Source organism: Pseudopodoces humilis, chromosome 5 (assembly GCF_049639895.1).
Source record: "Pseudopodoces humilis isolate 2021_Gansu_Grassland_sample_001 chromosome 5, ASM4963989v1, whole genome shotgun sequence".
NCBI lineage: Eukaryota > Metazoa > Chordata > Aves > Passeriformes > Paridae > Pseudopodoces > Pseudopodoces humilis.
In genome coordinates, this window is record NC_142204.1 from 15,763,594 (window position 1) to 15,784,208 (window position 20,615).

Sequence of the window (20,615 nt, forward strand, 5' to 3'; positions counted from 1 at the left end):
GAAGAAAGGAGGGAATCATTGTTCCCAAAACCTTCTGGCAGGAGCTGGCAAAAACTCAATTAAATGATGCAGACAAGATTATAATGATACCCTTGGCAGTTAGAATTGTATCAGTTTAGGCATTTGCTTTGTCTGAATGTGACAGGGGGAACTGTGCAACCAAGTCAATATTTTTAAGGGAAGGCTATTTATGTCAATTCTGAGACATCATTGTTTTAAATCTAATATTATTATAGTTGGATCCTGAGACTTTTATAATCAGACAATAGTAGAAGAAAAGTTTAGAGGCTTTACTGGCTAATTTCGCTTTATTTTTTTTGGCTTCTTATCTTGATGTAGCTTGGATCGTTTTGCAGTAGTGTAGAGATTCTGCATCCAGCACAATTATGGGTGGAATACTGCATTGTAGTATTGCCACTGTGTCACTTCATGTCTTTGCCCAAGGAATTCTTGTCCTTTATGTCACTCTGTCCTAGGAGTAGAGATCTGCATTCGAGCTCACTCTCTCTGTGCTCTGCTTCCCTTTTCCCTTGGGGGTGCCACACTGTTGTCTGCATAAGAGCCTATGCAAGGTATTCCAGAAGCCCCGTTCCTAGCAGCCAGGGGAGCAGAGCTTGACTGCAGGAGCTGCAAACAGCCTCTCATCTGCACTCCGTAAAGCAGTGCTGAGGAAAATGAGAGCAGGGTATTTGAGAGCGTTGGGATTCACAGGTGACAGGGACACAGCAGGGGAGAGCTGTTGGGTGTGCAGTGAGCCCAGAATTCCCGAGTGGCTGCAGACTGGCTGTGTCCCTGTGCTGCTGGCAGCATTGCCCAGGAGGGAGATGGTGCACTGGAATATGGGGTAGTTTACACTGGTTTGCTGACTTGCTTCAAGAAGCAAGATTTAAGATGAGGTACAGGGTAATAACTTGCTCCTTCAACAAGCCCTATTGCTAAACAGCGATACAGAAAAATAGCATGGTCAGTGACTTCCAAAAATTAGACCTTCTGCTGCTTCATGATTCAGATGGCAATTAATTTCCTTTCCTTAAGTGAGAAAATCTCTTGGCTGTGCAAGGTTACTCTGTCAGAGGGGGATTTCTGCATTGGTAAATGGGATTCAGAGCCTTTGATACCACCATCAGTATTAAGAAAGATGGCAGATTGCGGACAGAGTTCGTGCATTAGTTGGGATGTGGCTGCCAAAATGCATGTAACAATGCTCTTAATGATTACAGAGAGCTCTTTTGTAGCTGGTTGGCAGTGGTGGCTCCACAGATTTGGGTGCCATGTACTGAGTCATTGTGTGAGGAAGTGCCTGGCTGCTCAGTGCCAAAGGGGTGATGCTAGACACAGCTGTGATCTCCACACAGGAAGCTTCATGCAAATGTTAATTTACTCTCCTTATGTGTCCAGGCTGCCTTCAGTAAGATTCCTATAGGATTCATACCCCTTGGAAAAACTTGCACTTTGAGCCACACACTGTATCCTGAGAGCACGAATCAAGTCCAGTAAGTATGGCATGTTTCTGAAACATGGTTGTTTGTTTTCAAGGGAGCAGTGCTTCTTGGTAGCTTGATGCTTTTCTTTTTCTTCTGTGTTACATAGAAGTTGGCAGTCTCTGGGCAGAGCCTGATGATTCTCTGGAGTTGCCTGAGTTAATGACTTCCAAAAACTGACTAAAAATTAAAAGGAAATGTATGTATTATTAGAAATCATTTGCTGTGTCTAATTTCTCTGTGATCGTGTGATGCTCAGAGTTTAAAAAGAAAAAGGGATTAAAAGGATCAGCCTCTTAGGAATAGCAGGAAGGGTATGACAAGGATATAGCAAGGATATTACAAAATAAGCCAAAAATAAGTCCTCTTTCTGACCCTTCTCCAGTCTAAGAATTCTAGAAACCAGTCCACATATAGCCTGGTTAGGACCTGCAAAGTAAGGCATACAATATGGGGAAGGTTGTATCCCATTACTAACTTTTGCAGGGCAGAACTGACTTTTCCCTGTGGTGGGACTGATGGTGGCAGTAATCCAACAACCCAATTCTTATCTTCAGCATCCTGGATATGATCCAGTCTGGTGGTATCTGTTGCCTGCAGTTCAGTTTGTTGCAGGATTGCTTTGTTCTCTTATAAAGAGAAAAGGGAGTCAAATAAACTTTGTTTTCCCCACACTTCATTTCTTTTCAATTTTTTCCTTCCTCTCCTCTCATTTCTTCTTGATCCTGAAATCTTTTCACTGTCACTCTCCCAGTAATTCATTAACATTGTTCTTTGTGGAACTGGTATCCATCATACATAAAACCCATGAGTCAACTGGCATAACATCCTTTATTAAAACTGCAAGAGTGCTTTGAAGCTCAGAAAGGTGGACAAGGCTGTAATCAGCAGCTAAGATTAAAATAATTTTTGTTTGGGTTCTAAAGAAGCTGATGAAATGGATGATCTTCTTGTCTCAAGGTAATGAACTGTGCAGGTAGGACTGCTGCACACTGGCGAAGCTGAAGGGTAATTTGGTCAATAGGCTGCTTAACAACCCACACCAGTAACAGAACCTGAATTAAGAAGTGTAGAAATTATATTTTTTGAAGAAATATTTGGGTTTTGGTTCCTTCAGCACTCTCTTACTTTGGAGTGTAGGAACAGTAAAGGTCTTAGAGAAAGATAAGAGCTGGGAGAGAAGATGGGCTGTGAAAATAACAGCTTCCTTATCTGTCTCAGTATTACAGTCCTGATGAAACCAGGGGCAGTTTCTCCCACTGATTCACATGAATCATGGGCTGGATCTGAAAACTGCATTTTTTTTCCTTGTCCAGCTGAGACACTGGATATGTATGCAGTGTGGAAACTAATTATTACCCAAGTTTGAAAACAAGGAAGGGGTTTCAATCAAGTGTATGCTTCAAGGTTTGAACATAGATTATTTAGTGGACTCGGACACTTTGGTTACAAAATCTTTACAGCTTGAAATGGCAAAGTGCCCTGGCTACTGTCCACAACTTAATGGAGACCTAAACTATATGAGCACTGCTGATAGGTAGATTTACATTGATTAAAAGCTTCAAAATAAATTAGCACATACTAAAGCAGTTAAATCTCTGACACCTAAGTTGAAAGTAGTCATGCTGTCCCCTTCTCTCCCAGGCTCTAATAACTGCTACCACTAAAATAAGACCATGATTTAGGCCCTTAGCGTGTTAAGTATCCGAAACAGGATGTAATACAGTTGGCCTCTGACCTGCCAGGTTAGCCAAAAGCTTAGGCTGATAATTTCCTTTTGCTTTTTGTGTATTTTGCTGTTTGCTAGGTTTTGTCATGTGTTGCAGCCACCCATTTTGCTTTCTGATCTCAATTAAGTGCAGCACAATTCCCTGGGGTTTTTACTTTTGCTGAAAAAAAGCCCCACCTGGACTCTTAGTGGAATTTGCTGGGAAAAAAAAAAGTAATTTTAAAGCTTATTCATTTCCTTTCTTCCTGTTTTCTTTGCTTTTTTTCTGTTTGTTTTGCAGACATATTACTAATGCTACATTGGCCATTTTGAAAGGAGAGACAGTTCCACTTGATGTGTTGCAGATCAAGGTGAAAGCATCTACTTATTTGGAGCCAAACATTCCTAAAACTTTCCTGTTCTCATGTTTTTATGGTTACATGGACTGGTTTTCCTTTGTGTATTGCTGTTAGAAATTTTGGTTTATGATATCAGCAGTTCTGCTGGTAGTGATTTCTCCATCATGTGCTGTGGCATCAGACAGTCTAAACAGAAGAAAACACTAGAAATGCCTCAACATCACCTTTCTTTGAGACTCAGAGAGTATTGATGAATACAAAACTTAGTACAGTGATATTTCTGTAGCAGTGGTGAGAGATAGCAGTGACTGCTGATTTGATGCACTCATGTGTATTGTGAAGTTAATAGCTTTCTTTGACAAACTGAAAAATACAAAATGGGAAAACCTTTGACTATACCTCTTATGGTTTCTGAATATTATTTTTCTGTTCAGTTGTGGAATGGACATTTCTGCAGCAAGTGTTGTGTCGATGTGCAGAGCTCCTTGCTATTGGCTAACAGTCAAATCCACAAAATGAAATGGCCATTGCTGGGTGTGCAGTCAAACTCAGGCTATCTGTTCCAAACTTCACCACTTATGTTCCTTCCTGGAGCAGATGGAATGTGCAGTGCTCAGATTCTGCTAAGCTATATTGTTGCTAGCTCTTTTTCATACCTCTTCTGTTAAATTTCTGTATAGAAATTTAACATAAATTTTTATGTAGAGATGCTATTTTTGTAACTCCAGAAAATAAAGCTGGAAACAAGGTAAGATAAAGCAATTTTGTAATGTCTGTTTTTCTTTACAGGGAGAAAAGGAGCAGCCTGTGTTTGCAGTCTCTGGTTTAAGATGGGGATCTTACAGAGATGCAGGAGTTAAAGTTAGCAAGTAAGAAAATGCTGTTTTTTGAAACTGCACCCTTTTTAGCATCTGTTGCCTAAAAAGACACACCCCCCTCTCTCAAGTAAGTCTTTTTTTTTGAGTGTAGGTATCTGACAGGCAGAGGCACCCACTCTTGCTATGTCTTGCATTACACACAGGAGTGTAAGATGTATCAGAATTCTTGTAATTTGAAATAAATACTTACTCACTGCTGACCTGTTCTTTTAAGTATTTAAAAAAATACTTTGTGGTATGCTTTGTGGTATCTGCTTCTGGAACTTTCCTGAAGGAGAAGTAACAGGGTGACCCTGTTACAATCTGAATAAAGTCTAAGTAAAGTAATTGGCCATTGTTTTTCATCATCTGCCAATGAAAAGCTGCATGCGTACTCTGAAACTCTATTCCAACAAGGGACAAGATGCAGTATAAATTCCCTTCAGGTTCCTGCCAGAAATGGCATGGACTGTGCTATCTGATGACTGTTCTCTGAATGCTAAACTCATAATTACTGAGCTTTCTCCAAATGGACATTTAACATGTCACTGTCTGTGTATCAAATGACAGGCATTATCTGCTGAAGGAGCAGCAGAGCCAAAGCAGCTCACTCCCCAAACTATTACGGAGGAAATGCAGCTGTAAGGAAATACCATGTGCTCTGTGCATGAGCTGTCGTTGTCAGGAAGGAAGAAGTAGCAGACCTATGGAGTCTGTCTGGCAAATGTTTGAGTAGGTTTGAGAGGTGATGTGGGATGGGGGAGATGCAGTAAATGGTCAGGTTGTTTGTCCCTGGGAAGCCAGGGACATTCTTAGTAGGCTGTGTAGGTGCTGACTTGGCTGTGCTGCAGGCTCTCCTGCTAATTGCAGCCCCCAGTTCAAGGAAGTGCATTTCTCTCTGCTCAGCACTCCTACTGGCCTTCCTGCCCGTGCCCTGGTTTTCTTCTGGTGTCAGCCTTCACATCTTTCCCTGCAGCACTTCCCTTTTGTAAGAGTCCTTTGGGCTCAGTGCTGAAGGCATGACAACACCTTTGGTACGTGAGGCACGTGGACATCCTCAAGCCTTGCCTCCTTCCATAAATGCTTTTGAATGCAGAGAAGCATGTCCAGCTTGGAAAGCACTTCAGCAACAAATAAACAGGCCCTCAGAGTCTGCTTGGAACAAAATCCTCGTGTGCTTGTCCTCTTTTTATACTTTCCACTTCATCCACTTCTGCTCCCTGTGAGAGATGGGTTATTGGTCTAAAAACATTTGGTGTGTTCCAGTGCTGCTGATCTTAAACTGAAAAGAAGTCAAAGGGAGTTAAGCCGTAAGACACAGTTTCAGAAGTGTGTCTGACTATCCCTCTGCTAAGGACTGTGCTGCCGGAGACCTGGTGCTCTTTTATGTTACTATTTTACAGACAGTTTAGTGGTTTGAGGGCATTTAATGTGGTGGCACAGTTGCATGTCTTAATGGTTAATGAGATCCTTAGATCTACAGTACTCTTGAGCTGGTGGTGTTTAATATGCTTTGTTGACCCTCTTTGGAGAAAGATGGTGATCAAAATGTGTGCCAAGCCTGCCTAAATACAGTCACATCTTTAGATTCTATACAGTGCTGTGTAGCTGGCAGGATTTCTATTTTGTAAAACCCTGATTTTAATGTGAGAATCCTTTGGGACTAATGAGTGTTTGCTGGTTCTTTTGTCACTGAAGCTTTTGGTTTTTTGTTTGTTTTCTCTGACCTTTGGAAATACGCTGTATTACATATTGTGAAGATGCACACCACCAGCTGTTAGACAACAGCCCTTCAAATCATCCCCAGTTGTCTCACAGAACAAAGTAAAATTCTGATAGTGAGATGTTCTGCTGCCCATAGTGAAGATTATACACTGCAGTTTGGCGATGTGTAGCTCAGGACAGGGATGTCACTGCTAGGCTGCTAATGTGTAGAAAGTATCTCACAGTATCAAGAAGCTAAAGATTGTCAGGGAGTACTAACTCAGTGGCAAGCAAGTCTGTGTGCTCTGACTTCATGCAAGATTTCTCCCTTTCCCAGTATTGACCCCTGGATATCTTAGAAGTTCTATTTCTGTTCTTTTTTCAGGTACTGGTACCTTGGACCTCTGAAAACCAAAGCAGCTCATTTTTTCAGTACATTTAAGGTAAACATTAATTGTGAGGATATTTTTGGAAATTGTGAGGGAATATGTTTGGTTGGGAAATGAACAGGCTGACTTTGCTTTGTATAATCTATCCTCAAGCTTTTGTGAAGGGTTCTGGTAACAACATAAAATGGGACTAAAACTCAACTTCTTAAAAAGTCTACCAATTGATAGACTTACTTTTGAAGAGAGGAAGGGGAAAAGAAATACTTTTTAAAAAAAAATTTACATTTTTTTGCTGCAAGATCACCAGGGGAAGCCAATAACCCCCTGTGAAACTGGTGAGCAGCAATGGTGAAGTGTTAAAGTGCTCAGCCACCTTTTCTCAACAGTCTTTGTAATAACATTTTACTCTGATTTATTCATCTAGCAGAAGGATCTATAATTAGACTGCTCTTTTACATTGATTATCAGACTTCCTTGTGTAGTAAAACGAACATGAAGATGAATAGCTTTTATCTCACCTTAAACTTTTCTGTTACTTAAAACTGATCCTGGAAAGATTAAAATTTGACCTGCATGAAAGGTAAGGCATTTTCATTCACGTGGTTTTCCTGTTCTCTGAACATATAAGGAACCTCATGAAAGGCAGTGAAAATACCCAGGAGCTGGTACAGTAGATGAAATAGTGCAGTCTAGCCATGCTGGCTGTGAGAGTGACAATGCTTCCTTTATAGGAAACTCCTGTAAAGGGGAACTTAAAAGTAATGTATACAGGAAAGTTGGAGTGGGTTTCCCCCTCCCCCCACCAATCCCCAGAAAATTTGAGGTTATGCTTCTGTGTGCTGGCATTCTAGGTAGAAAACTGTTCTTAATTTCTGTCCACCTCCTTTCTCATTTCCTTTGAGTCCTTAGGCTGAACTGGGGGTGGTGATAGTGGACTTCTCTGGTGAGCTATTAATTGTACATTAAAAAGATCTGTTTAACCTGCTGAAGGTTAAAGAGAAGTGCCCACTTCTTTAGCCATTTAGATAGACAACTTTCTAGCTGATATCACCTAATTGTGGTATTCATTGCTTTATGTGCCTCTTATGTTATCATTTTGTTAATTTCTACAAGAAGTGGCTCCAGCCTGTTGAGTTTAATCTCTTCCTGGCTTGTGGTTGCTGCTCCACACTTCATATTTTCTGTTTTTACTGTGGGTGTCTTTTGAAACAGGATGATCTGTAGCTGAAAAAAAGTGTAACGGGAAACATCACCTCTGATATTGGTAGGGGCATTGTTATGAGTATTATCATCTCTTCTAAAATACACAATAAATTATATTTAATAATTATGTATATAGAAAATATACAAAAAATTATCACAGCTGCTTTCCCATTTAATCATTAATATTTATTGTTTGTGTACTGCCCTACTGATACAACCTCTGTCCTGCTTATTATGTGAGTATGAGAATGGAGTCTTTCCTTGCTCTCAGAGGTGTGAGGTGAATTAATTTAACAACCTATGCTATATGATTGATCCAAAACGACTTCTGAAGTTTTGTGCATTGAAAAATAATTGTATTGAGTTAATGTGGGCTCTTGGCTGTGTTGTTTTAGTATATAGATTTAAAAAACAATTCAGTTATTCTTTCCCTAAGTCCTGTGCTTGGAGCATTTCAGAAATTATTTTCAAAGCAATGACAGGAAATAAACTTTGTCAGCAGAGATATTTCAAAAGCTAAGGTTCTTCTGTAGCCCTGGTACTGGAATCTGAAATATCACCAAGAGTAATGTGTTAGTACTTTTCTTTTTATTTTTCTTTTTTTAAGCTGCTTTATAGAGCTCACATGACTTGCCTTAAGAGCTGTTGTGTTACTGTTTAGAAGCACCTGCCTATCAGGTCAGATCTGGATTGTTTGAGTTGCTGGAGAACAAAGGCCTGTCAGGTTTTAGTGCCCCTTGGCTGCACACAGCACTGTAGTCTTTGTCTGTTTCCACTGGATCCCACTGAGCAGTTGCTCTTTGAGGTTGCCTTTGTGCCATGCAGAAACCAACTGTGCTTTCAGACATCACTGTTGACCTGTCTGGTTTGGGTTGTTCCCTCCAGCCAGAAGCAGCTGGGTCACCCTGCCACACATCAGCAGCAAAGGAAACATCCCCATCACCCCCTGTTCATGGAGGGGAAAACACCCTCACTTCTGTGCAGGGAAGGATTAGATTAGTGGATTTGGGAACTGTGGGTAATCTTTTTGAAACTGCAGAAATGTCATCTCACCAATGAAACTGGAGACTGGAGAGCCATAAAGGCAGTGGGGGGGTCTGAGTAGCTCTGCAGGACTACGTGTGAGTACACAATAGATGTGCTACAGGACTAAAGAGAATAAACAGGTAATGCCCTAAACAAAATGCCCTTTTATCTTCTGTGGTTTCTTTCCATGCAAATACAAGGAGTGGCCTCAGAAACATCAAGCTGCTCTCATATACCTGGGTCCAACTGAGAGACCTCCAGAAGAGCCAGAGGAGGAGTCATCCAGACTTCCTTTTCATGTGAGGCTTTACAGACGACTTCTTTCGTACTGGTCACGTCCAAAAGGTGGGCTGGGTGTGTTCTAGCATAAACTCATGTGCATTCTCTACTCCTCTAACAGATCCAGGGATGTGTTGTGTGGAGGGCATGTCTACTTTACTGCTCTCTTTTTTATTACTGTTATTTCTTTGTTTGTTTCTTTTTTTTTTATTTATTTAAACTGTGATTTTTATCAAGACTGTACTAGTGGCATCTGTCAAAAATGGAACGGAGTCATCCTGCCAGTGTTTGTGGTCTCATAAACAAATACTCATTTGTAAAGAGCCCAGGGCATTCCCTGGACTCACAGTTGCCATTGCAATGGAGGCATCCATAGAGGGTACTTGGCACTTCTGGGTGAGCTTCTTGAAATCTTCTTCCAGCAGAATGGCTTCTTAGTGGGCTGGAAAGAGAGGAGCAGCCCTTGTTTTCCAGGGTGGGGAGGGTTCCTGACACAGAGCAACAAATGTTACTCTAAACAGAACAGTAAAATTTGGGCCATGCAGAATCCCTAAATTTCTCTTACTATGTTAAATTCTTCCTGTGCCATAAACTTTGTGTTCTCTGAGCCTCTCTTGGTTTGGCCTGGGTTCTGGGCAGTGCACATGGCAGGCCACAGGAGGAAGGAGAGTGGGTATTTTGCACAGTCTGGTGCAAAGACCTCGTTCCTCCTTAGCTAGTAGAGGTGATTCATGCAGGAGCATGAACCAAGTGACTTGGGGATGACAACTGAACTGTGGAGCTGCCTCCTGTAGAAAATGTGTTACCACAGCCTCCTGAACATTAGATTCCTGTTTTTTTGGCACTAGCACTTCATGGGTTTTCTAAATGTTCCTGTCACCAGCCCAGGAGATCTGTTAATCCCTGGACATAAGGACTCACAGGGCTGTGATGTTCTATGCTTGTCTTTTATGCTGTGTATAAATGCTGATGGTATTTTTTCTTATCTTCAGTACTCCCAAGCTCCCTTTTACTTTTTTAAGATTTTGACATTTTTGAGAAACAAAACTAGTGGCCAGAATGGCTCAGACTGATTTTTGTGTCTGGCATCTGCTTCATAGCGATCTGTGTAATTAAATTCCACTTAATGATTGATACCTTCTCTCTCTGATATGCAGAAGTCTCCCAGGAGGTAGCCCCAGAGGACTGGGAAGAGGTGAAGCTGTCCACCATTGAGCTTTCCATTGCAACTCGGAACAGACAGCTTGATCTAACAGTAAGACCATAAAATAATTGGATTCCAGGTGCTGCCTGCCCACAGAGTTTTCCTGTCTTGCTAAACTCCCATTCTTGGGTCTATTTAAACAACATTTACTACCTCATGCAGGAATAGGTCCATGACTGAATCCAGGAATGCACAAGTTTCAGAGCCAGTGTAAAAGCACTGAAGACCAGTGTAAAACTGGGATGCAGTGAGATCACAAAGAATTGGTGCAAGGTTTCAGTAGCCAGAGAGAAATTTTTAGGATTGCCCATGAGTAAACAAAGCACGAAGAAGCATTCCTTTCCCTCTTCACCTATGTGAGAGTGATTCTCTTTTTCAGCTGCTGCTAGAAGGAGGCTGAGCCTGGGTGTCTGGCTGGGGCTTTTGATTTTTCTCTCGTTTTTTATACTTGCAGAGTGGAGTTAAAAATAATTGGTACCAGGGAAAGGACAGGGGCTACATTGATTTGAAGGAAAGAAAGTGCAGGTGCTTGAAAGAATAGAAGCAAGGCAGCAAAGGAACTGTTCCTGTCATAACCTTCTTAGCATGTTCATGCTATTCATTCACTGTTTTAGAGCCTGTCTTTGGCTTATGCCTGTGTTTTGGTGCAATTTTACTGCTGTGAAAGCTATTTGGATAGATGTCAGTCTTTAATTTTACAGGAAAATGCTAACACAATGATCCTATACTCATGAGCTTCCCTTCATTTCCTCCTCAAGGCTGCAGGAAACCCTTGCCACTATACCCAGCTTAACAGGAGGTGCTGAACTTCCTTAGAATTTAGGGTCTTTAAGAACATGAAAATGTGAGTTATACTGGTATGTTACCTTGTAGGATCAGACCAAAAGAAGCCCAAACAGGACAATATATGTTCTCCTGGTTTCTCCTGAGAACATACTGCATGAACTTTAGTTTCTTTTTCATCGTGGTTTATTATTTGGACTGTCAGTGTTCTAGTAATGGTAGAAGCTAGACAGAGACTAGTATTTGGGTATTTTTTTTAGTGGTTTCAAGGTGGCACTTGAACACAAGAGTTTTAGTTGTTGAACTGGATTGGAGCCAGTGATGTAAAGTAAAAACAGACCTGCCAAGAACAGAAAAAGTATCTGATTGCTACAAACTAGCCCTTATGCTCTTTCTGGTTTTTTTGTTTGTCTCCCTTAGGCCTTCAAGATGCACTTTAATATTGGTTTTGAAAAGAAGGAACTGATGTAGGGTTCTCAGGTCTGTTGCATTGTCTAGAAAAATGGACAAGTTCATGTTAGAGCAGTTGTACTTTCCTGTTTCTAGAGTTGGAATTATCTTGGTGCTGCATCTCTTTTTCGACAAGTGTGGATCCCTTATCATTGCGTTAAGGTCCCTAAAGTTGAAACCACTGTCCCTGTATGCCTCAAAGCTGAACAGGTCTCTGGAATCAATGCCAGGCCATATCTGCTGACTGCTGCCAGCCACTCCTGTCTCTGTGTCTCACCTCAGATTCATGCAGAGGCTGCCCCATTGAAGAGAAGCTGATAAAGCCATACAGGTGCAGCTCAGGCAGTGCCTCTGCAGAACAGCAAAGAAATAAACCAAGTTACACTAATAGATGCATTTATTTTTACTTTTGTCATTTTGATTGCATCTGCACTAGGACTTTTGCCAGGACAGAAATGTTAAAATAAAGGAAAAAAAAAAATTGCATCTTAATCAAAGTTGCTTTCCTGGAAAAAGCTGTACTGTATACTCATTTTAAGGGCAGGCTGTAAATAGGAAAGAAGCTAAATAAGGAGTTTCAAGGATTGTTATCAAGGACACTTTGATTTCCAATTCATATTGTTTAAAATTCCCTTACTGTGGTGTTGGGTGGCCAAATGTTGTATCATTGTACGATTGCTTAAATTCATGAAAGACCCATTGAATAGAAATTAAATAAGTGAACCTAAGAGATTTGCTATTGTCTTTAAATGTAACAAGAAGCCAAACCTGTGACTCATTGTTTTGCTTCTTGTGGTATTTATTGAATATTCATTAATGGGAAAATACTGTCTGTAATTTCTAATTCACATCTCAAGTTACCATTTGAATAAAGCATGAAATGCAGAATATATATCTTCTGCCTCCTTTTGCGGGACAAAGGACTGGCCATTGTGTGAACATATTGCAGTATCATGGGTGTGGCATTTTCAAATGCTAACTGCTTGATTTCTGAATCCTTTTTTGCACAGCGCACTGAGGACTTCATGGACATTTGCATCGAAGCAGAGAATGTCAGCAAAGGGCAGTTTGTTCACAGAGGGTGAGTATGGAAGGGCTGCAGAAAGGGGACAGGATCTCTGAAAAGTGGGCTGGTTTTCTCTCATGCTGTGCTGCAAAATTCAGAAGCAGAGGACTGCAAAGCACACCAGTCAGTACTGTTTCACAGGGACTAACACTTTGGTTCTTTAAAATTCTTACTCATCTTCTGTTTCTGTAAACAAGGCAGAACTCCAGAACCTGGAGTGTTGGTATTCAGAACCTGGAGTTCTTCCTAGATTCTGAGTTTGCTAAATCTTTTGTCTGTTCCCCTGTTGCTGTAAGTCACTACTGCTTGGATATTACTGAGTTTTATAGGCAACTATGCAGACTTAGCCCAGAATCTCTTAGCCCTAGCTGCTCCATGGATTGAGAGGTGGGTCACAAAGCTGGTATGTTTGTACTACTAGTACCTGGGAATTTTTGAACTGTGATTAGACAGGCCCTCTTTGAAAAAAAGAGCTTCCCTGCCTCAGTAGCTCTTGTGAGAAATTAAGTCTGAGCTGGAAGAACTTTGGAAGATGTGAATTTAAATGCGGACTTTAAGCAAATGTCCTGCTTGTATGTAGAATAAGAAGGCTGCAGCTATGAAGAAGCAGCATGTGGAGAAAGTGAGTGTTACTGCTTCATTTGTGCTTGAGATGTTGTCTTGTGGTGTGCTTATTCCTCATGTTCTCACAAGACACAAATCAGAACTTTTCCAGCTCCTTCTTACAGTCCCACTCACAGATATGTTGCATGTTCAGTGCAGGTTTTACCAGCAACAGATTTTCCTGCTAAATCCAAGGGAGCTCCTCTCCATATTACCTTTTTACTTCCTGTTTTCTCAGTCTTCGAGCTCCCTCTAGTGAAATCAATGGGTGGATTTCAGTGCAGTTTTCCCTGCTTCTCATCACCCTAATAGTTCCTGCAAGATATTGTTTATGATACTAATGGTAACTCAGGCCATCCCAGGAGCCTCAGTGGGAACAGAATCTTCTGACCTATGCATACACTGTAAGTCAGGTTACCACCTGCAGCTGCTTTTAAATTGCATGATCATGTGGACCGTGGTTGATTGGGACTGATTTGTTTGCTTTGAATGCTACAGAGGGAAAGGAGGAGGCAGTTTTCCTTTTAGAAGCAAGAAGAATCTGGTCTCATAAAGGAGATGCTATTCTGGGTTCTCAAACACTTTGCTAGCAGAAAAATGTAGATGAGCTTGTGTGACTTGAGGGAGGCATATTCTAGTGTATTCCCATTGTAAATAATACCTCCTGTGCTGACTGGACCTCCTTCCTGCAGTAGTGTGGCACATTTTCTTGACTGCACTTACAGTGTCGTGCAGAAAAAGCCTCTGAGGAGCATTACCATTGCCCTGCTGTTGAGAGCTAATTAGAGGCAGTACTGAAAGCTTTGAGCTGTTCAAGCAAAGTTCAGAGAAACGAGCTCTTTTGATTAAATACTGCCAAAAAAGCCTGCAGGTAGCAAAGAAAGACAAAGAGGAGTGTGGGGGGTGGGGGAGCAGTGGAGGGGATGGTTAGTTGTACATAGGGGAGTACCAGCAAAAAAAAGGTGCACTGTTTTTTCAAGGCAGAATCAGGGTGTTAAGAGGTCCCACTGTGCCTTTGCCAACTGGATTTGAGTTAAGCCCATTATCAGAGGCCCCCCATTGCCTAGCACCTAACAGGGTTTGTCTTTGGAAATGTGTGAAACAGCTCTTTCCTTTTTCTTCTTTTTTAGTACATAGTTTAAATACCAGAATTTGGGGGGTTGAAAAAAGTTTTTAGGGGAAATACGTTATTGGTGCGGATATCAAGGGGTTTTTATATTGGAGAGGGCACTGATATGAGCTGATGAGTCACACAGAGAAAACCACACATCCAGCAGGAAACTACCATGGAGGCTCAGGGAGTGTGTGTGTGTCTGAGGAGGTGTGGGGGTGCATCATTGTGCTGGAGGGCAGCTGCTGCTGGATTTCGCAGAAAGGAGGAGGTCATCCCAGGTGTATAAAAGTGCCCTCTGGCTGCGGGTCAGATTTGTGCGAACAAGAGCATCCACAGCAGCCACAGAGCTGATGTTTAGACAAGGTGGGGGAAGAAGAGTTCTTTACAATGGAGTGCTTACTAAGAAGTGCTGCAGGGAAGGAGAGCAGTCATGGAAAGTGTGGCATTAGTTATTCACCTCCTGGTAGCCAGTTTACATTCTATATGTGAAAATATGGAGAACTGTAACTCCAGGGAACAAGTACAGTTATCATTTACAGTGCAGAAAACTGGGTTTTTTGTTAGAGATCTTACTCTGAATTGTTTCACATTGGCAGCTTCTGGATATGAAAATGAGGGTCCAGTTGTGTGTTACATGCAGTAAGTGTTGTGGTTCTCTCTCTGCCTGTATTTTTGTGGTTCAGCATAGAGTAGGTTGCAACAGTCAATGGAAGCTTGTTGTTAGACTTCTGGTCTTGTTCCTATTTCACATTGCTGTCTGGTCTAGAGTGAGGAGCAGAATCTAAGGGAAATGAATTATGATTTTTTTTTTTTGCTGGACCACTAGAGGTGCAATCACTACAAGTGCAGTTGTGTCTTATTTGCTTCTACCAGTGTTCTCCTTTGATTGATCTTTAATTCTATGTCTTGGCTCTTTTGAGTTTACCTTGACCCAACATTGAAGGCTTATGTGCCTTCATTGATCAAAAATATCTGCTCACTCACCAGAGCATGCCTTGTATGTATTTAGTATCTAGGACCTTGTATGATGAATTTCAAGCAGGTTAAAATTTAAGTGGGGAATGTTGCTGCTTGTTTGTACAGCACTGTATAAACTGACTGTATTGCATGCCATCAAAGATTTATAATTTATATTGCTGGAGGATGTTTAATTCCCTCACAGTCACTCATCAATCTTTCAGTGTATACATATTTGATTAAAACCAAACTTTCCACAGTTAATATTGCTTCTGTCCTTCCCTGCCCTTTCCTTAGCTTTTCTTGATTTGTCTTTGATTTTCATCTCCTGTTTCAACCCTCTCTTCTCATATTCTTTCTCTGGGATTTTCTGTGACTTTAGAGTTGCTGCTTTCCTCAGGGCATAGAAGACTTGGGGTACAGGGAGATTCTGGCATGCTTTTGTATGTTCTTTTCCTAGGCAATATTTAAATATACCCTTCTTTCATATCACTCTAGAGATGGAAATTTGGGGACAGCTGGCATTGCCTGTTAGAGAAATATCTGTGATAATTCTGCCATGCTTGAGAGTTGTGATGTATTAACACTGTAATTCTGTGCAGTTCTCTTTGCTATTTGTGTGTTGCTGTCTGTCAGGAGAGGAGCCCAAACAGAGAGGCTGCTGCCTGGGGTGCAGTGTACCCTTTGCTGGTGGTCAGTCAGAAGGTTATGTGTGTTCTTAGTCAGGAGGCCAGAGGAAGGTCAGCACAGCCCAGAGCTTGTGCTCACTCTGCAGCAGCACTTGTGGGGAAAAGGAATCACAACTCACTGTTCTCTAACAGCTGAGCCAGTGACAGGACAGCAGCCTAAGCCTTGAAAAAGACCACGTGGCACTTGCATCACCAGCTTTCCAAGACAGGAAACTGCATTCCATGTGCTCCCTTTTGACATCACCAGAAGTAGGAAGGAAAGCAGCACTTATCTGAGTACATAAATAAGAATCTCACAGGCCCCAGAAGAGAGGAGCTGTCAAAACTGGATATGTTATTTGGAATGGATGAAATGATGGGGGTTTTTATCATGAGTGATAACACAAGCAGCTGATCAGAAATGTCATGCTGATTGGTGTTGATATGAAAAACGTGGGGTATTTTTTTGTTTTTAGATAGTAATTTAATGGTTCACAGTAACTATAATTCTGTCTTTTTTAGCTTAGGTTGTTTAGTTTGCTGGGAAGCTTAGGTGCATGAGATATCAGGAGATGGTAGTCACTGCAGGAAGTGCACAGTTCAGCATGGAAGTGAAGAGCACAAAACCATGCTCAATGTTCAAATACATTCAGTGAGCCTCAGAGCAGAAGCTGGTTGGAGGCTGTCAGTGCATTCTGATATGCATTGACTGCAGCAGAAGAGGGAAGGACTCTTGTAGTTTTTCACAGTTATACCCACAAATACATATCTATATCTATATCTCCTCTAAGTTTACCAAATGCATAGTGATTTACCACAACAAGATGTCATCCCTGAAGAAGGCTGTTTCTGAAAGAAGCATGTCCTTACCTTACCTCTCTTTTGGTTTGGACAGAAGTCAAAAGATGCGTGATCCACACATGTGCCCTGAAGGGAGTCAGCACATCCAAGCCAGCAGATGCATCTTAAAACTTCCAGAGGTGAGAAGCTGAGAGAGCTGAAACACTCTTTCACTTTGTTTCTTGTACCTGTTGATGCTGCACTTCAAGAAATTCCTACTCTAAATCTGGGAGATTGATTACAGTGCAAGTGAGACACTCAGTTCCACAGCACAGCCAATGAGTCTCTTGCCAGGACAGATAGACTGCAGCTACCCAAGTGGTCTGTAAACCTGAAGGGGGAGCTTTGTTCTGCTGGGAAATAATGGCAGATCTTTTATGAAGACAGTCATGGTGGTTAAAGGGTCTCTTACTTGAGTTCATTGCATACAAATGGGAAGTTTCACTTGAACCTGAGGAAAAATTACTGTGCAGATAACCAGGCACTGGAACAGACTGCACAGAGAGGTTATGGAGTCTCCCTCACTGGAGATACGAATCATCTGGACACAGTCCTGTGCAATGTGCTCTGGGATGACCCTGCTTGAACAGGGAGGCTGGACCAGATGATCCACTGTTGATTCCAACAGACCCGTGCTGTGATATGCTGTGATATATGGATCTTCTCCTTAGCATTGAATATGTGTACATTTTGCCCTAGAAGGCATTGTGCTGTAGAGAAGATAAATACTAGAGACAAAAAAGGGTAAGACAGGGCAGAGGAGCTGAGATTGGTACATGGAAATGCCTCAAAACTTTGAAATGATGAAACTGAGAAAAAAGACAAAGCTGTGTCTGACTGTGTAATTTAGATGTGTCTTTTTCTGCCTCTGAGCTGTTATTGCAGCCTTGGGAGGACAGTTTCTTGTTTTTGCAAGGACATGAAATCAATCTCATAGATAATTTCTGTCTTCAAGTGATCTATCATTTGGCAAAATAATTCCATATTAAGGAAGAAGGAATGTGTTGAAAGGCAAAAAAATCTGTTGCTACCAAGTGAAAATCATGAATTATGATGTCATGATTAACCAGCATCCTAATACTTCCACTGAGTTCAGATCATGGCAGATTTGTGATTCTGAAAGAATACTCTGCAGTGCTGGGCTAAGTACAGCTGGGCCATAAGTAAGGGTTGTGGTATAAAATCAGCTGTTCATACTGCAGCTGCTGCTAAGATCTTCAGAACATGGGTGCATGGTACAGAGCAGTGTTCAACTCCATGGCCCAGCTCCAGTGAAGGAACTGGAGGCAGCCCAGATGAGTCTCACCAGCTCATGTTGTTGGAGGTGGGTTGCTTTGCTGTACCTCTGACTGCCAGAACTTGTACCAGTTCCTCTAGTCTGTGCTGCTCTGGTGTCCCAGTTCCCTTGGAGTTGGTTTGAATACCCACATAGCACAGCCCTCCCGTGAGTCAAGGGCATGCAGAGCAGTCACTGAAGTTGTTTTTAGGTAAAGTCAGCCTGCCATTTTGATGAATGCTTTTAATCACATGGTGACTTTATCAGCATTAAACGCTTGAGAAAATTCTACTTCTGAGTAATTCCTGGCCAGTAAATTACTTTGCATCTCATGTTTCAGATCAATATAGTAAAACAATGCTGAAAGGGGTTTGTAACACGGATTTAATGGAAGTTACTTAACAGGCATTTCTGCAGATTAGTTTATGTCACCACTGGCAGACCCAAGATCTAAGTGCACATAATTGTAGTTCCAATAGCAAAGAATCCTTCAGTGTAAACAATGTGGGTCATTAGACCTTCCTAGCATTTAATTATCACTAATTAGTAACTAAGTGAGGTAACACCTTATGTACCAGATTCTTAATACATTCTGTGCTTTGAAGGATAGGTCTCCCTGTATTGTGGAGAGGAAATGGGCTGGAAGGCAGAGGCAGGGGATCATCTTGGTTGAGAGTGAGCTAAGTATGCAACTGTATTGTATTAGTAAAATCAGCATTGCAGCCTTGCCAAAATAATGTTTGATGTTTAACTGTTATCTGCACACAGGGCACTGAGGGATCCTTTGGCATTGATAATGAGGAGTATGAAGCTATGCCTGTGGAGGTGAAGCTCTTGCCCCGCAAACTCCAGTTCTTCTGTGATCCCAGAATGAGACAGCAGATGCTGCAGGCAGCAGTACAATGAGAATTCATGGCAAAGGGGCCACTGTTCACCAGTCTTACTAGGGTCTCTTCAGGGCACATGAGACCTAACTAACTTGATTAACCCCACGAGACTAACAAGCCTTTTGGCTGTTTTTATGTGCGAGGTACTTCCATTGGAAGTGTATGATTTAACTGGTCTCAAAGGGGTTAAAAATGCAAATGAAAATTCTGAAAAATGCGTGTTAACTTGATGGCATCGTTCTTTCCCCCTCCCTTAAGAATTCATCATTGTTCCATTTACAGCACTACAGGCTGAGTGCTGTGTGCCAGATGCTACTGCTGTAATGCAATTGTATATTAAAGTGAAATTTAAGTATACTTGTCCTTGTGTCCTGAGTTTAGGTTTACTTACCCACATAAAAATCTTGCAAAACCTGAGGTCCTGGGAAAAAAAAAAATGTGGGGGAGTAATGCTAAGAAATTCTATGAAATATTGGAATTGCCACATTAAAACAGATGGTTGGTTATCTACTCCATCACAAAATAAACTGGAGATTGGTGATACAAAGCTTTGGAGCAAGTTTAAAAATTCCCCATATGTATCTGGATAAGATATCTATGTTAATTTTTTTCATCTTGCCAGATTCAACAGCACAGGGTTCCAGTAATTATATAGTAGAAGTGTATTCCTTTGATCAATTTAGGTATATTGCACAGAAGCAAACTGGAAAACATCATTGACCCAAAGCTGTGTGAAGTACACTTGGAAAGACTCTTTAACAAGCTGAGTGAGTCTTTTTTTTGTAAGTATTCCTTTTATTCCTGCAGTAGTATAACGCCAATAAGGACATCCAAATAACGTTTATTATTTATTGTGTCTGATTGCTCTTCTCTAATGTAAACAGTGCTCAGCACTCCATATGCCATTTCCATCCCCTTGAGCCTCAGTGCCATAATTGGTTTTGTTGCTTTTATGAGCTTTTGTTTGTAGCTTTGCTTTAATTGCTGCAAGGAAGTATTACTGACTTAGGCAAGCTTGTCTGTTGCCCTCATTCTGACTTGGAAATGCACATGATTCTGCCTTGCTTACTGGAAGAAAGAAAATTATCCTTATTTTTCTGATGGGATTGTCTGTAGTCAATGTGTTATGCTGTGGTCTAGTCTAAGTTCACTTGTTGATTCTCTGCTGTTACCAAAATACAGACACAAGTGAGTTGGCTTCCAGCAGCTCTGTCAAGGACTGAATCCTGGCAGCCTGCGCTCCAACAGCATCCTCTGCTGGAGACATCTTAAAGGAAAAATGCCTCGAAAGGGGAAGCAAGGTTGCGTTTCTGCATGATGCTGAAACCAAAGTGAATGTTCTTCTTCCCTGGACTACACTTTGGAGAGACAAATTACCTAAACTATAGGTGATCTTTAAAGTCCCTTCCAGCCCTAGCTGTTCCATAAGTCTTGACTGAGATCAAAGGGGGTAGAAGCCTGCTAGTTCCTTTTCATAGTTGCGCTGGTGACAGGACCTGGTTTGTGCCATCTTTTGGTCTGCAGTAATGAGGAGTGCCCAGTGGAGCCCTGGGTCACTCTCCAAAGAGCATGGTGGTTGTGCTTTGCTCTTTTTGCTTGCCACAGAGACACCTGGGACATTGTGCTGCAGCCCCTGGCTCATTCAGAGTCAAGGGCAGTTCTCACCACTGGAATTTTTCCTCAAGTTGATGTTTCTGTAATAAAATCAGCAATGTGTTTTTTCTCCAGTGGCCGGAAAGACAAGGCAGCAGCCATTTCAAA

The 20,615-nt window shown here is 41.5% G+C and overlaps 1 protein-coding gene across 4 annotated transcripts in view; it reads left to right on the forward strand.

Moving 5' to 3' along the window:
- AGK (acylglycerol kinase) overlaps nt 1-19,211 on the forward strand; it is a 35,412-nt gene extending 16,201 nt beyond the window's left edge. For all 4 annotated transcript variants that reach the window (XM_014256883.2, XM_088054912.1, XM_005527953.3 and 1 more), the window contains 9 exons: nt 1,399-1,493; nt 3,491-3,560; nt 4,338-4,417; nt 6,495-6,552; nt 8,928-9,072; nt 10,164-10,261; nt 12,454-12,524; nt 16,747-16,831; nt 18,736-19,211. In XM_014256883.2, coding sequence (XP_014112358.1) covers nt 1,399-1,493; nt 3,491-3,560; nt 4,338-4,417; nt 6,495-6,552; nt 8,928-9,072; nt 10,164-10,261; nt 12,454-12,524; nt 16,747-16,831; nt 18,736-18,873 — 840 coding nt within the window. In that variant the 3' untranslated portion in view covers nt 18,874-19,211. The remainder of the gene's footprint in view (nt 1-1,398; nt 1,494-3,490; nt 3,561-4,337; nt 4,418-6,494; nt 6,553-8,927; nt 9,073-10,163; nt 10,262-12,453; nt 12,525-16,746; nt 16,832-18,735) is intronic.
- Nucleotides 19,212-20,615: the final 1,404 nt, after the last annotated feature.